The sequence below is a fragment of the Rhyacophila brunnea genome, unplaced genomic scaffold, assembly GCF_057557595.1.
Source record: "Rhyacophila brunnea isolate RB1 unplaced genomic scaffold, BYU_Rbru_1.0 scaffold_6, whole genome shotgun sequence".
Classification (NCBI taxonomy): Eukaryota; Metazoa; Arthropoda; class Insecta; order Trichoptera; family Rhyacophilidae; genus Rhyacophila; species Rhyacophila brunnea.
In genome coordinates, this window is record NW_028233276.1 from 4,605,136 (window position 1) to 4,619,392 (window position 14,257).

Genomic DNA, 14,257 nt, shown 5'->3' on the forward strand with positions numbered 1-14,257 from the left:
AAAAATTATATTTATAATCTTTGTGATCCTAAATTTGACAAAAATTATTAGGCATTTTATTATTCAAAAAATGGGCACGATTAACAGATTTGAAGATAATTCTAAAGATACTGATTATAAGCTATGTCTTTGACCAATCAAATGTGTTCAAAGTCAAATTCAAACATCCTACAATAATGATTGTTTTATAATAATTATTGACCTAAGAATAAGGTGGTATTTTTTTGAAATACGCCATTTCTATTGGAATTTCCCAGTGGTTAAGCTACAACATACGGCCGTAGCCATAAATTGACAAACGATAACTGAAGTAGGGAGTAAGATCATGTTAACGCGCGTGTTTGAACATGTGCAAAACCGTTTTTTTTTCGGTCATCATAATATTCCCCATGATATTACGTCGCATTACCCATGTATGTTAGTATATTAGTATATGGTTCTATCCACCAACGACTCTTTTTCCTATTCCTCTTTCTCTCGATGAAATTCTGCATTCATATAACAAACCATCACAAATTGTTTGAATTCCAACCTGCAGCGTAATTTCACTTGACGCCATTTTGGAATGAATATTAGGAGGATTAATATATAATAGGAATAATAAGGATATTAATTAAGGAGTATTTCACTTTCAGTGACATGTGTAAACAAAAAATGAACGCCTCCATTTAATTCACTGCGGATGATCATTGTCTAAATGAGCCTAAAGCTGTTCAGATCTCTTCTTAGCATAGAGCGCTTCTCTTCTGGTTGACCGACAGATTTTCTTTGTTGCCAAGCTATTTGGATTTAACTGACTTTATCAATTACTGCATAATGCTTTAAGACACTTTTTAATCGTATCCGGAAATTTGTACGTAAACAGTTTACCGCAGGACACTTATTCGTGCGCCGCAGTACGTGAAACATGAGTTCGTGTAACATTTAATCAAATGACGAGTTCTTCGTTGAACATTTCACCGTGGAGTATATTTGTACGTATGTTACAAGATGTGGAGATGTCTTTACTAGGTTAGGTTAGGTTAGGTTGGGGTTAATCTAATTGTAACAGTACTCTTTTCAAACTATCGCCGCATTTTGTAAGATACGTACAAATGTATTCCACGGTGAAATGTTCAACGAAGATAAAATTGTTGATAAAATGTTATACGACCTCATGTTCCACGTACTGAGGCGCACGAATAAGTGTCCCGCGATGAACTGCATGCGTACAACTTAAATATAACCCTTATTAATTGATCTACGTATATGAAACAACAACCTTTTAAGTTATTTCTCTCAGTTTGGGAACAGCGTAGCGTCACTTGAACATGTTGTAAATACCTAAATGTTTCGTGTTTAGGATGTCTTCTTTAGCTCTTTTTTCATGTGAGCTAATGGATTTTAGCATTGACATTATCGATTAATAATATACATACAGTTTTCTATTATGTATACGTTAATTGACTGCGATTTTGTATTAATAAACATATAAATATTTATCTTTCATGATGACTCGTCATTAATAGAATGCAAAGATGTTTTCGTTAAATACATATTAAAACTTATCAATGGATACTTATCTGATTATAACCATTAAAAATCTAATTACTGTTACAATATTGATTAAGATTAAAAGCTTTTATTTTACATATAAGAAGATCGCTTTTCGTTTAGCGGTTGTCCATATGTGACGTCGCACCATAAGTGAGAGGGGTTTGATATTGTTGATAATTTATGACGACGATATTAGGTTAGGTTAGACTACAATAGTATATAATGCTACAGAATGTAAATGCATTTTTTTCTGATAGTGAAATATTGTGTGACTTAGACAGAGGTAAAAATCTATTTGCCTCATATTGAGGATGGCAATAATTGATATTTTAAGCATTGCCAACAAAAATATCTTAATCAATCCTGCAATGATATCGATTTAGTCATTGTTAAGGCCGGTTCGGATTAGTCGAGTGGCGAGTGATTTAGTTACCACTAAATGATTTAGTAACTGAAAAGTGTCCGAACACAGTAAATTAGTGAGTGACGTATCAAAATGAACAGAGCACAAAGTAACAAAGCAAAAATAAATAATTTATTCAACGTATAATTCACAAGATATAAGAATGTAACATTATTTTTATTTTCATACATAATCTTTAAAAACACTTCTGCGAAATATATCAACAATAGATTTTTTTTTATAAAAATACGACACCCAGCAGGATTCGAACTTGCGTGATGAACCTGAGTCGAAGTGTTTTCAAATTATTTATGTTTAAAAAATAAATAAGTTAATAACTTCATTTATAATGGCTATATTAAAAGAATTGGAGGAAGAAATTCTACGACAACTAATGAACTTGACTAAAGATAACGTGTTCAGACTTGTCTCGCGGCTTGTTTAGTATTTAGTGAGAGGTGGTGGGGGTCGCTACTCGACCGAAAAATTAGAACAAAATGGATTGAGTCAACTAAATGATTTTACTAAATTAGGTATTCGACTAAATTTACGTTTAGTTACTAAATTACTCGCCACTCAACCTCGCGACTAATCCGAACCGGCCTTTAGTTCGATCGCTTTATTGTCGTCTAGTCTAGGAGGTGTACTCCCTCACAATCTTCTTCCTTCGTCACCACCAGAGATCACCCTCACCTACATGTTGCTCGGGTTTCTTCTCACAATGTGACCGAAGAATTGAAAAAAAATCTCGTAGATGCATCTAAATAAGAGACGTACCTTGCTGCCAAAAGTTTACACTTGACACCTATCATCAGCGAACGAGTTAACTCTATTAAAATCGAATTATTCGAAAGTCACTCACAAGGCCGACAATATTAAGACCGTGGCACTGAATTGTAGATTACGATAGTAGTGCTAATTATTAATTATTGTTGTATGCAATGCGGTAGCCTGTTTGTAATAAAAAGGAGATTTACAATTGCATAATATTTCGTTCAAATTATTATCATTTATTTCAATATGGAATAATCATCATTTTTTACAAACAGTTAACTATCTACCTAGTAAACATATCAATGTAGGTATATATTTCCTAAGATTATTAAAGCTAGCAGTAATGAAACATAATATTATTAGTGGCTTATTTTTTCGTGTACAAATAATTAGGTATTGTAGCAGCGTGACTTCAAAAAGAGACCCATAGATGGCGCAGGACGCCGCAAGCGCTATGTAGACGGATTAGGGTATAATTATATGTGAACTCCGTAATAATTGGTGTTTCTTACAGTCTTACAGCCAGTCGGCTTAGTCTGATTAGCTCTGACTGTTTTGATTAAACAGGTCCTCTATTTTGAAACTAAGCATCTTACACTATCGAGATTCGTTTCTAGTGATAAGTGTGGTATCTAGTTGTCAAATGTGATACCTACCTGAACTGAACTAATCCTTTGGCAAGTTCATCTGATTATTTGGTCGAGCGAATCATCTTATCTTTTTAATCTGTTTTCATGTACCGTTTGAAGTGTTCTCTGTTATTGTTGTTAAAATCTCTGTGAACTTTGAATAAATACTAAAACCGGAAGTGTTTCTATTTTATAAATAAAAAACATATTATATTATCTATTTGGATGGTTTTCATGTTAGTTGCAGAGAGTTTGTTGATCAATTTCGCGTCTTTTCAAGATATTGGTATGATTTAATGATTTTTATGATGTTTAAACTGTTTCGACGTCTCATTTTAAATTTTCTAATGAATCGACTGTGTCATCTGCGTCAAAGAAAATCTCCGCTGGAGATATCTAATGACTTTATTAGGCATCGCAATTCTAAGCATAATACAGTTTTTATAGCTCCGTCTATGGTCAAGGTTCAACAGTTTCTTATTTTCCATTGTAATTGCGAAACAAATAATATAATTAAATGCATATTGATAAAATGAGACTGTCACGCGTACGAATACATTAATTATTAAAAATAATGTAAGTATAAAATAAATACTCATGTCATTTTATAGAATATTCTTTGTAAACAACATTGACATGGGTACATACGTGATGCATACAACATTTTATTTTCAATAGAAAATCATCATTGTATACAAGAAAAGAGTATTTAATAACGTTAGGTACCTATTTAAATTCAAGTACTTTTATTCATTATTGTGATGAATTTGAAGGTCAAAGTGACCTTATGTCTTTAACTCCCAAGGGCAACATTAATTAATATTTCCATGCTTGCGTATTTCTATGCTGGTTGAATAAATAAGGATCATTGAAATATCTATGGCAACTGAAAAGTTATACATTGAATTACTTACCTGACAGTATAAAATAAATATGATAATTCATATTATATACGATTAAACACACACAATTTGTGGATTTATAATGACACTATACTTAATTTAAAAATATATGATATACATTAATATAATAATATATTGTTTAAATTTTATTAAAAATGGCCGATTTTTGATACGTAATACTTAACTAACATACTATAAATACATAATTATTTTAGAACTATTTATTTCTGTCACTATGCAGGTATATACACAGTTCTGATATGCTATTTATTTGTGATTAAAAATACATATTCTTTTTTAATACTTACATGAAATCTCAATTTATAAATATGTATATAAGAAGATGTAGACATGGGGCAGGTATTGGAGGGAAATCATCTGTAGTGAATATTATTTTATTTTCTTTGGCAATACTTATTAGACGTTTTTTCAAGGGTTTTAAGGGAAGAAACTAAGACAATAACTTATTTATTTTATTTCAGTGTCTATTTATGGTAGGGTCTCTAATAATAATATTACATAATTTTGATTGAAACCAATCTTCCACGGCGCTACATTCCGGGGTGGGATTTGGCCTCCTCCACAACCGCTCTCCACTCACTCCGGTCTCTCGCCACACTTCTCCAGTTACCGGGTCTTCCTATATGAAGCCAGTCTACTTCTACGGCGTCAGCCCATCTCCTTCTTGGACGGCCTCTGGGTCTATTCCGTTGGGGTAGCCACTTCGTCATGATCCTTAGCGCTCTAACTTCAGGCATTCTCTCCACATGTCCCGCCCATCGTAGTCTTTGGGACTTACAGTATCTTATGATTGTTTGCTGTTCAATCAGCTCAGCAAAGATTTTTCGGAGTATTTTGCGCTCAAAGACCGCTAATTTGTTTTCCTCATTTTGAGTTAAGCACCAAGTCTCACAGCCATAAGTGACCACTGGCCTAATAATTGTTTTATATATTAGAAGTTTACTTCTTCGGCCTAGAATTTTCGACCCCACCAGTCGCTTGTAGGCATGCCAGCATTTATTCCCGGAGATAAGGCGGATTTTTATCTCCTCTGCTGTCTTATTTTGGGTATTTAGGCTGGATCCGAGATACGTGAACTTGTCCACCCCTTCATATGCATGCTGTCCTATGTCTATATTCTGCAGCGGTACCTGATCGCATGTGCTGACCATATACTTGGTTTTTGACTGGTTTATTTGCAGCCCAGCGTTTTCTGCTTTTATTTTCATAGTGCCACCATGGTCGATCATCCTCTGTTTGGATCTTGATTGTATTCTTGATTGAAACCAATACCAAAAATTAAAACTTATGTTTTCTAAAAATATCTACTCATAGAATATATAAATATCTGTCAAATCAATTTGCTGTTTGGAATTTGTTTTACATTCAAAAGTCAAATCTGAGGATATTCGTTGCAAAGTAGTTTTCGATCTTTTGTTTTTTACATTTAAATAATATGTTTGTTCTTTATGTAATTATCATGAGTGTATTCTATCGGCTCTGTTAAAATAGTATTAATAACATAGTTTGTTGAGTCAGTTACATCAACCAGTCTATATTGACATATTATTATTATTGTTGAATTTTTTCATTGTTTAATTGGCAATAATATACATAATATTTATCTAAGAATCTAAGAAAATAGTATATTTGCAGTCCTCAGTGTGAAACGTAATTATTTTATAGACATAGCTGACTTTGTAGCGAGAGTTCTCAAATATACCTAAAAAGTTGTTGAGCAGTCCAACTTCTTTGGTTATCTACCTAATTTGTGTTTGACGTGTTCGTGTGATTTTGAAAATATATATTTCATGGGTGTATTGATGTAAATTGTTAGCCATTGTACATTGATTTAATATAAAATATGATATCATTGCTGTGTGAAGATGTGACCTCTGCAAAGAAATATTATTGTATATTGTAAATCAATTGCTTATGTCTTTTGTGAATTTAGTATTTTTTTAACGGTGTGAAAATAGTATTTCATGTCCGTTTGTATGGACAAATTCCAACAGCGGCGTAGAAAAACTCGATTTAATACCTTTTAATAATTCTATACTAATGTCATTCAATTAAGAAATATTTATGAGAAAGTATAATTATACCGTCTATCCCGATCAATACAGTATTTACAATAGTTATAACATTACTTAAAGTCAAATATAAATTTCGTTAGATACTCGTACTTCATAAAGCTCATGACGTGAGCGAAAATAATTACCAGATAAAAAGAACTTTTTATATAAAACATTTTAAAATTTTCTGTTGAATCATATAAACTTGACTTGACTACCTTAAACGATCAAAAAAAATTGTACTTGATAGAAATAATACTGAAATGTCATTTTGACATGGCATATTGATTTCCATAGTAACGCACGTATATATTAATAATTTAGTTGCTAAGACCCCCAGAAGCAACCAATAATGGTGTCGAAATAACTTTTCATACAAAACAGAATTAACTGAAAATGAATTCAATTCTACTTAAAGATGGCTAAAAGTATTAAAAAATGCATTGTCATCGTGTTCTGATATATTTTAAAAGTTTCAAATGTCTAGCTAGTCGGGAAGTTAGTTAAAAATCGATTACAAGATTTGTACCGGATAAAAAACCACCGTACAAATAAGAATACGACCTAATAAAAACTTTGTAAAATTATCGCAACGCACTACTTATAATATTATGCAGGGTCGGGAAATATCAAGTGTTAAAATTATTTTATAAATTATCATGAATTATTATCACCAATAGTAAACAAAGAATCTCTTGAAGAGAAACAATTCTCATTTATTATTTATAATTAATTAATCATTTCTTCGTGGTTGAACTGAATTAATTAAATCAAAAATGATGTTTGTTATTATATAATGATTTTTTTACAATATATTATATTATTTCTTTAAAGGGTTTGTTTTTTTCCAAAGATGTTGAGAAAAGCCTTCACCTATAAAAAATAAGTTTAAATATGAACAACTGTGAGTGGATTACAATTCGACTGGTTAATCTGCATACCATCCAACTACACTTTTGACCAAAAATGAGATTTTGATGGAATTTTGTTGTAAAGCATGTTTTCTATACTCACACACAATTTAAGACTCCTAAACCTATAAATAAATGCGTTATCGTTCTTTACACAAAACACACAACTGCAGGTCCCAAATTTCCAATCTCATAAGTTGAACAACTCCGCACTTAATATAAATTGTCTTTATATATAAAAGGGAAACTAAAATAGTGTATTGATTCATAGTACAGCTTATTCGTAAGAAAAAGATTTTTGGAATTATTAAATTCCGCTTGATAGTCAAATTATTACGTTTTTTCTCTTTCCTGAACAATTTGCACAAATGGAGTTAGCCGGTTTACGGATTAAGCAGTCACCATCCATTACACATTGCGGTTTCGTTTGTATCAATCTTCACAACAATACAAATACATTTTATGATTTATTTTTCATTATAATTAAATAAAATACTACTATAATTAATATTATAAGTTTAAATACACAGTTTATATAATTTTGAAGAACTTCCAGACATATTATTAGAAAAATATAAGTGTCATCGAAAGCGGCGTTTACTAATTAAGTTTTCGCAAGTAAGTTAGCGAAAATATTCTAATAAATATGCATTTGAAAAATAAATTTGTTATTTGAGAAATTAGATTAATTAGAATGTAATATTTTAGGGTCCCCAGCAAGAGTTATTCCAGAAAAAATTACAACTACTTTGTGACCTTGTAGTTAGAGAAATATATAATAGGTATAATGTAGAAAATGTTTGTTTTCAAATTGGTCTCTTGCAAAGTTGCAATTTGATACTAACACTCTTTTGGCGTAGGCACTCTCAACTATTAAAGAATGCAATCCCGAGGCAAAATTTTGATCCCGGGATTTTGGGATTACAATTTGACGATCCTGGGATTGGCGTTTTTTTCGATAGTTAATATTTTTATTTTTATTTACACAAATAGCATTGATAAAATCGGTCAAAAATGTCTAGTATAATTTATACAATTTAATGTTAATATTGTGCACGCTCAATCTTGGAAATACATGGCTTTAATGGAGTAAATAATATTGTAATATAGATAATAATGTGAAAGTAAAACAGCTGTTTGTTATTTATTTGGGAAAAGATAATATTTATAAAATTCGGCGTAGAAACAAGTGCCTGCACGTCCGTGGCACTGGCGGCTAGACGCCGTTCGCGTGCCAAAACGTCAATGGCGTCTAGCTGGTTAAATGAATGAATTTATTATTTTTCTGATGATCTTGCGATTGCGTATGACAACCAAAATGGTTATTTATTATCCATGAGCATCCGGTGATTCCCCCTGTGACATGTGCAGGTACATACACTTCACTAACATAATTTTGTACATATAATAATTGATTGTAATTGATAAAAAAAATCAACCCCGAGGGTTTCAGGATTATGTTTTCTAATCCAGGGATTTATGGGTATCGAAAATTGTTCGGGATTCCGGAATTGGATTCCTTACTCTCAATATTGATGATCTTTTGATCACTATTTTGAAAATGAGCTTTTGGCTTAACATCCTCCGTAAATCAAATTTAATATTGTAATTTTTATCCCTACACCAATGAGATTTGATGGTAATGTACACATGGGTAATGTAAATAAAATAGTTCATAGATCAAACAGAACGAAGCATACAATATTGCCAATGATGGTCGGTAATTCTGTAGACATTTTGCACTTGGAATTTTTATTATTATTAGGCGAATAATTTTATTATATTTACACTTTGCTCTCATCTGAGGTGTTAATATTTCATATTGATTGTGCAGCTGGAGAGGCATAAATTAAATAATAAATAATATCTGTTGGCAACTGCACTCGAGGTGTTGTGAGTACATTAAAAAAGTATCACGGTTAATTAACGTTAAATTGTGTGTGCTTTTCTGAATCTAAAACTAACTATCATCAGTCTGCTAAATGAAGGCCTCTCTAAGTTGGTTACATTCCTTTTTATCATATTATGTGTATTGTGTTACCACTATCTCGTTAATTCAGTTGCCTCAGGGTCTCCCTTCGGACAAATTGTTTTAACTCTTGGGTACAACGGAATTACTTGTATCCTGCACGTCAATGGCGAAAGATGAATGTAGATTGCTAATATCCGACATAAATATAGCAAACCTAACATAGTCACTCATAAATATATGTTTTAATTGAAGTAAGACTACAATGTTGGTTAGTTTATAAAATTACACCTATCTATAAAATATCTAAAATTATGCCATTAAATCATACATAATTTTAGATATTTTATAGGTAGAAGAATAATTTGCATATATTGTGGTTTGGTCAGGCAGAGCTTTATGAATTTTATAAAACTAGCTAACTCTATCATTCTAAATTCAACGAAAACCATTAAGTATGACTGAAAAAGTGTGCACTATTTTCGTCGGATCGCCCATATCATATCAAACTATTTATGCTTTGGTTTAGGCAGGGTTTAATTAATTTTCAAATCTAACCAGCACCACTTGTATATTCTTAGTTCAATGAAAACATATGAGTATCACAGTAGACCCGGTAAATAGAGTCAACTCTAATCGAATAACCATAACGAGTGGTATCATTTACTTCAAAGGACATGTTTATTTATTTATATATACGAGTATATCAAAAAACATATGTCGCCTTTTCATCAAGAATTTACAAAAGTTACCATACAAGTTAGAATCCTACATTTTGATATGAGAGTTTTATAATGGTTATAAGTCAGCTTTATACACAATAAAAAAAGTAATTTATAGATAAATGTGTGGTTCAAAACCAATATCTCCACAATTCAGATGTTGTGTGCAGGGAACCAATGAGCTTTTGAATGATGCTTTTATAGTAAACTTAATCAGTAATTCAGTAATATCGTATCATTCTTATTGTTTAATAATACAAGTTAGCTCTCAAAACGTAGGAAATACGATATAATAATAATTCTGTAAATTCTCCTATCCAGTTAAATAATTTTAAATGTTATAAATGAAATGATTTTGATAATTCGAGAATACTCGCACAGTCGCCTACTCAAAAGCATTTATTTGCAAAGCAGTTTTGAATTGGGTTAGTTAAATACAAGAATGTTGCCAGTATTTTTATAATACTAATATTTTATGCAAAATAGTTTCGAAATAATATTATTTAAGTCGTGATTATTTTGTGCGTGACATTAAGGGCCGCAAGCTCGTTCAAGAAATTATATTTATTGATATTTCACAATGATTATTATTCGAATTAACGACCAGACATCAAATATACTATTATTACTTATTTGAATGGTAATTGGTGGCAAGGAATGCATAGGTAAAATAATTATTTCATAACAATTGACGTTTTGAAGCACAACGGGTATAAACTTTTGAGTTAATTGACCTTAAAGTTGGAAATATGCGTTTTATAAATTACTGACGCATGATTAATTCAGATTGGTATCCATGATACACAACAGCTAAAAATCTACGCTAAAGACCGCTGGGTTGATAACAATGTATATTTTGTTTGGCGGAAATATGTGGTAATGTAAAGGCCATCGACTGAAAAGAGTGGAGAAAATATGGGGGCACGTTATACCGTCTTTTCCACTGTCCGATCAAAGATCCATAGACTACCGGGATCAGATAACGGCTAGTATACCTGCTAGGCAGTGGCGGCTCGACGACTTTTAAGGTAGTGGGGGTTTAGTCATTGATTATTAAATATACACATTTACCTAATCTCTCATATTATACATTACCCATCAAGCTACTTATAATGATTATCAAAAGTGTCCATAATTAAGTGATTATTATTCATCTTCCCCAATCAGTTGCATATGAAAATTATTTTACTGTTTTAGGTTTAACTACTAATAGGTAATCGTTTTCGATAAACCTTCAAACCTAAAACCTTTTAGGAAGTTGTGATAGATTTCAATCAAATTTTGTAATTAAATTTTTACTTTTCAAAGTCATAACCATGAATTATTTGACTTTTACAGTGACATCAACCTTCAAAGAGCCAGTTGTGGGATGGATAGACAACTTGTATGGACCGACAGGAGTCATCGCCGGTGCAGGTAACTAAAAACACCTTAATTTTTTTTACCTACATTCGTATTCAATTAAAAAAATATCGTTAATTATACCGTATAGCCTTTGAAAATAATTGATTTGATAATATATTTACTGAACTAGTAAATTGAATTCAAGCTAATAATAAATATATTGTTTTTACTTACTTCGTTAAAAAATCTAAATGTAAATTTATGGTAGGTATACTTATACATACACAATTTTGAAAACACTTCTTAGAAAATATATTATAACTTACAACCAATAGAAAAAATCTTTTTTGAAAAAATGAAAAAAAATGAAGGAATCGAACCTGCATCTTTCGGGTATCGCGCCCACATACATAGTCCACTATGCTAAAGGAGTCATACTTAATTGCGACAAACTTTAACTATTGGCTTTTTAATACTCACTGAAACGCTTCCCAAATTGAGTTACTTATTAGCGATCGGCTTTTGTATTTTAAATCAAAAAAGGTATTACTTTAATTACTAACCGACGTCACGGATCACTCCAAGAATTTTTGTTTGTAACTTACTTAATAATTTTTAATTAACTGTTTTTTTATTCAACGAATAATTTACAAGATTTAAGAATGTAACATTCTAATTATTGAACTTATGTACATAATTTTGAAAACACTTCTGAAAAAAAATATTATAACCAAAAAAAAAAATAAACTAAAATTGTAAAATGTATCGGTAAACGATGTTTTTAATATTATATTATTAATTATAGTATTAATATTGTATGGAATATTGATTTCAGCAATCGATTATATTATCTCTAACGTAAGGTACTGTTTAAAGGTTAAAAACTACCTAGAATTTCTAACCCTGTACCTTTGCTTTTTGAAACCTAAGCCGGCTCGCACATCACAACTCGCCTCGTGTGCCTGACCGCCATAAATCAAAGCTTCCAAGGCCTGAAAAAAAACGATGCATGAGTGCGAGTGAGAAAGTATTCGGCACCCTTATAATCTCTGCGACACGCGCTAGAGTAAGATAAAAGGTCTACATATTTTTGAGTCAGTTTCCAAAAGTATCGCTGGCAAATTGTGGTGAATCGCTTCACGTAGCATCGATAATCTGCGGTTCGTGTTGCTAAATTTGCTATTTTTTGTGTTACACATAAAGTCAGTGGTATATATTTTTAGTTAATTAAGTAGGAAAGGTGGTTCTGCGTGTTGTATTAAAATATGGTAGCCGTACTGATAAGCAAGAAGATGGTATTACGTTTCATAGGTAAGTTGATACATGTTCGTGACAATTTATTTGTATATTATTATTTATTTTAATATCAGTGACCTAGTGTTTCTTTAAAATAACTTAAATTATGGATATCTTTACCTAATGGTTGCATTTTGACCGCTTAAAAATACTTTATAACGTAAAAAAATAGAAAATTATATTTTAATTCTGAGCGTCTAGTGCGAGCACTTTGGGCGAGCACTAGCGAAATGGTCTACGGTCTCGAACATTTGTGGGCGAATGCGTTCGCTCGCCCACAAACCAAACGCACGGCACGTAGCTTCATTTAGCAATGAAACGGGTGGCGTCTAGGTATATCTATAGTCTATGAAAGCTTCCGAGAACGGGCAGGCGGTGTTCCTTGATGAAACCTCGCACATCTGCCTAGCGATATCGACATTCGCCGCATCGTGGCTGCTCCGAACGCGGCGACAGTCTGGAGAGAAATGGCCGTTTGTGCAGCTGTGCGCTTGCGCGGAGTCGACTTTTTTTTAGATACAACATGCAGGCTGTAGCAAATGCGACATGTTCCATCTGCGGATCGTCTCGCGTAGCAGTTGCATCGGCCAATCTGCGAAGCTCCATTTGATAACGTTTGTTTCTTGGTTTACGATGACGTCACATCGACGAATTCGTCGTAAGACGCATGTGGCGAGTTCTGATGTGCGAGCCCACTTACGGCAACATGTAACCAAACGCATATATTAAAGACAGTACGCAAGCGTTTTTTTTATTTTTAGAAAAAAGTTAAGTATTGTGAAAAAAATTGCATAAAAAATACGTCGTATAGCAATCAATCAATTAATATTAAGCATTTTAATTTATGAAAGGTAGGTATCTATTAATTTACGACACTTGTGTGAGAACCACAGATCGTAAAATATTTTTATATGTATGTAAATACCAGGTAATACATAATATAATATCGCACACTGAGATCGATAGGGTCATAACTGCAAAAAATCGAAAAATGACTTACGAATGCAGTCCATGGTTATTTTATATTTAAAATTTTAATTTAGAGCTATATAGAGGCATTATCTTACATGAGGCCCTTTTGCCTAAAAAATATTTTATATTTAGTACAATATTTATTCTGCTAGACCGCCGAATTTGTCAGCAGTCTACTGCAATTAATTAAAATTGTAGTTGTAATTATTTAACATTCAAACTATTTATTTATAATCTGCAGTTATGACCCTATAGATCTCAGTGTGCGATATATGAATTTAATATAAGTGGTTTTATTAACAAAAATACATTAGAAACGACTATTTTACAGAACGCATGTAATTATAACACTATAGATCAGGGTTGGCGAACCTTTTTACGAACGCGTGCCAAAATTTCTTAAATATTATTTTACGGCTGTCTGAAGTGCCGAGTAGTTTTTCATGGAGAAAGGTAGTTTTTCAGAATTCTATTAAAAATGATGATCACACATAATTTTGAAAACACTCATGAGAAAATATAGCCAATAGAAAAATCTTTTTTGAAAAAAGTAAGACACCTGGCAGGAACCGAACCTGCGTCTATTTGGGTATCGCGCCCTGTGCATTACCAATATGCTACGACTGCCATGTTTAATTACGAAGTTAAATTTTAACTATTGGCCTTTTTAATACCTGCTCATAAGCGCTCTCCAAATTGAGTTACGATATGAGTGTTTTCAAAA

The 14,257-nt window shown here is 31.9% G+C and overlaps 2 protein-coding genes across 2 annotated transcripts in view; one reads left to right on the forward strand and one right to left on the reverse strand.

The window, feature by feature from the left end:
* The window catches only part of LOC147065120 (uncharacterized), a 578,962-nt gene that overhangs the window by 482,774 nt on the left and 81,931 nt on the right, over positions 1-14,257 (reverse strand). The gene's annotated exons all lie outside the window — the stretch shown is intronic.
* LOC147065130 (fatty acyl-CoA reductase wat-like) overlaps positions 1-14,257 on the forward strand; it is a 106,912-nt gene that overhangs the window by 81,700 nt on the left and 10,955 nt on the right. The window contains exon 8 of the mRNA XM_085956770.1: positions 11,260-11,337. Within this exon, the coding sequence (XP_085812896.1) occupies positions 11,260-11,337 (78 nt within the window). The remainder of the gene's footprint in view (positions 1-11,259; positions 11,338-14,257) is intronic.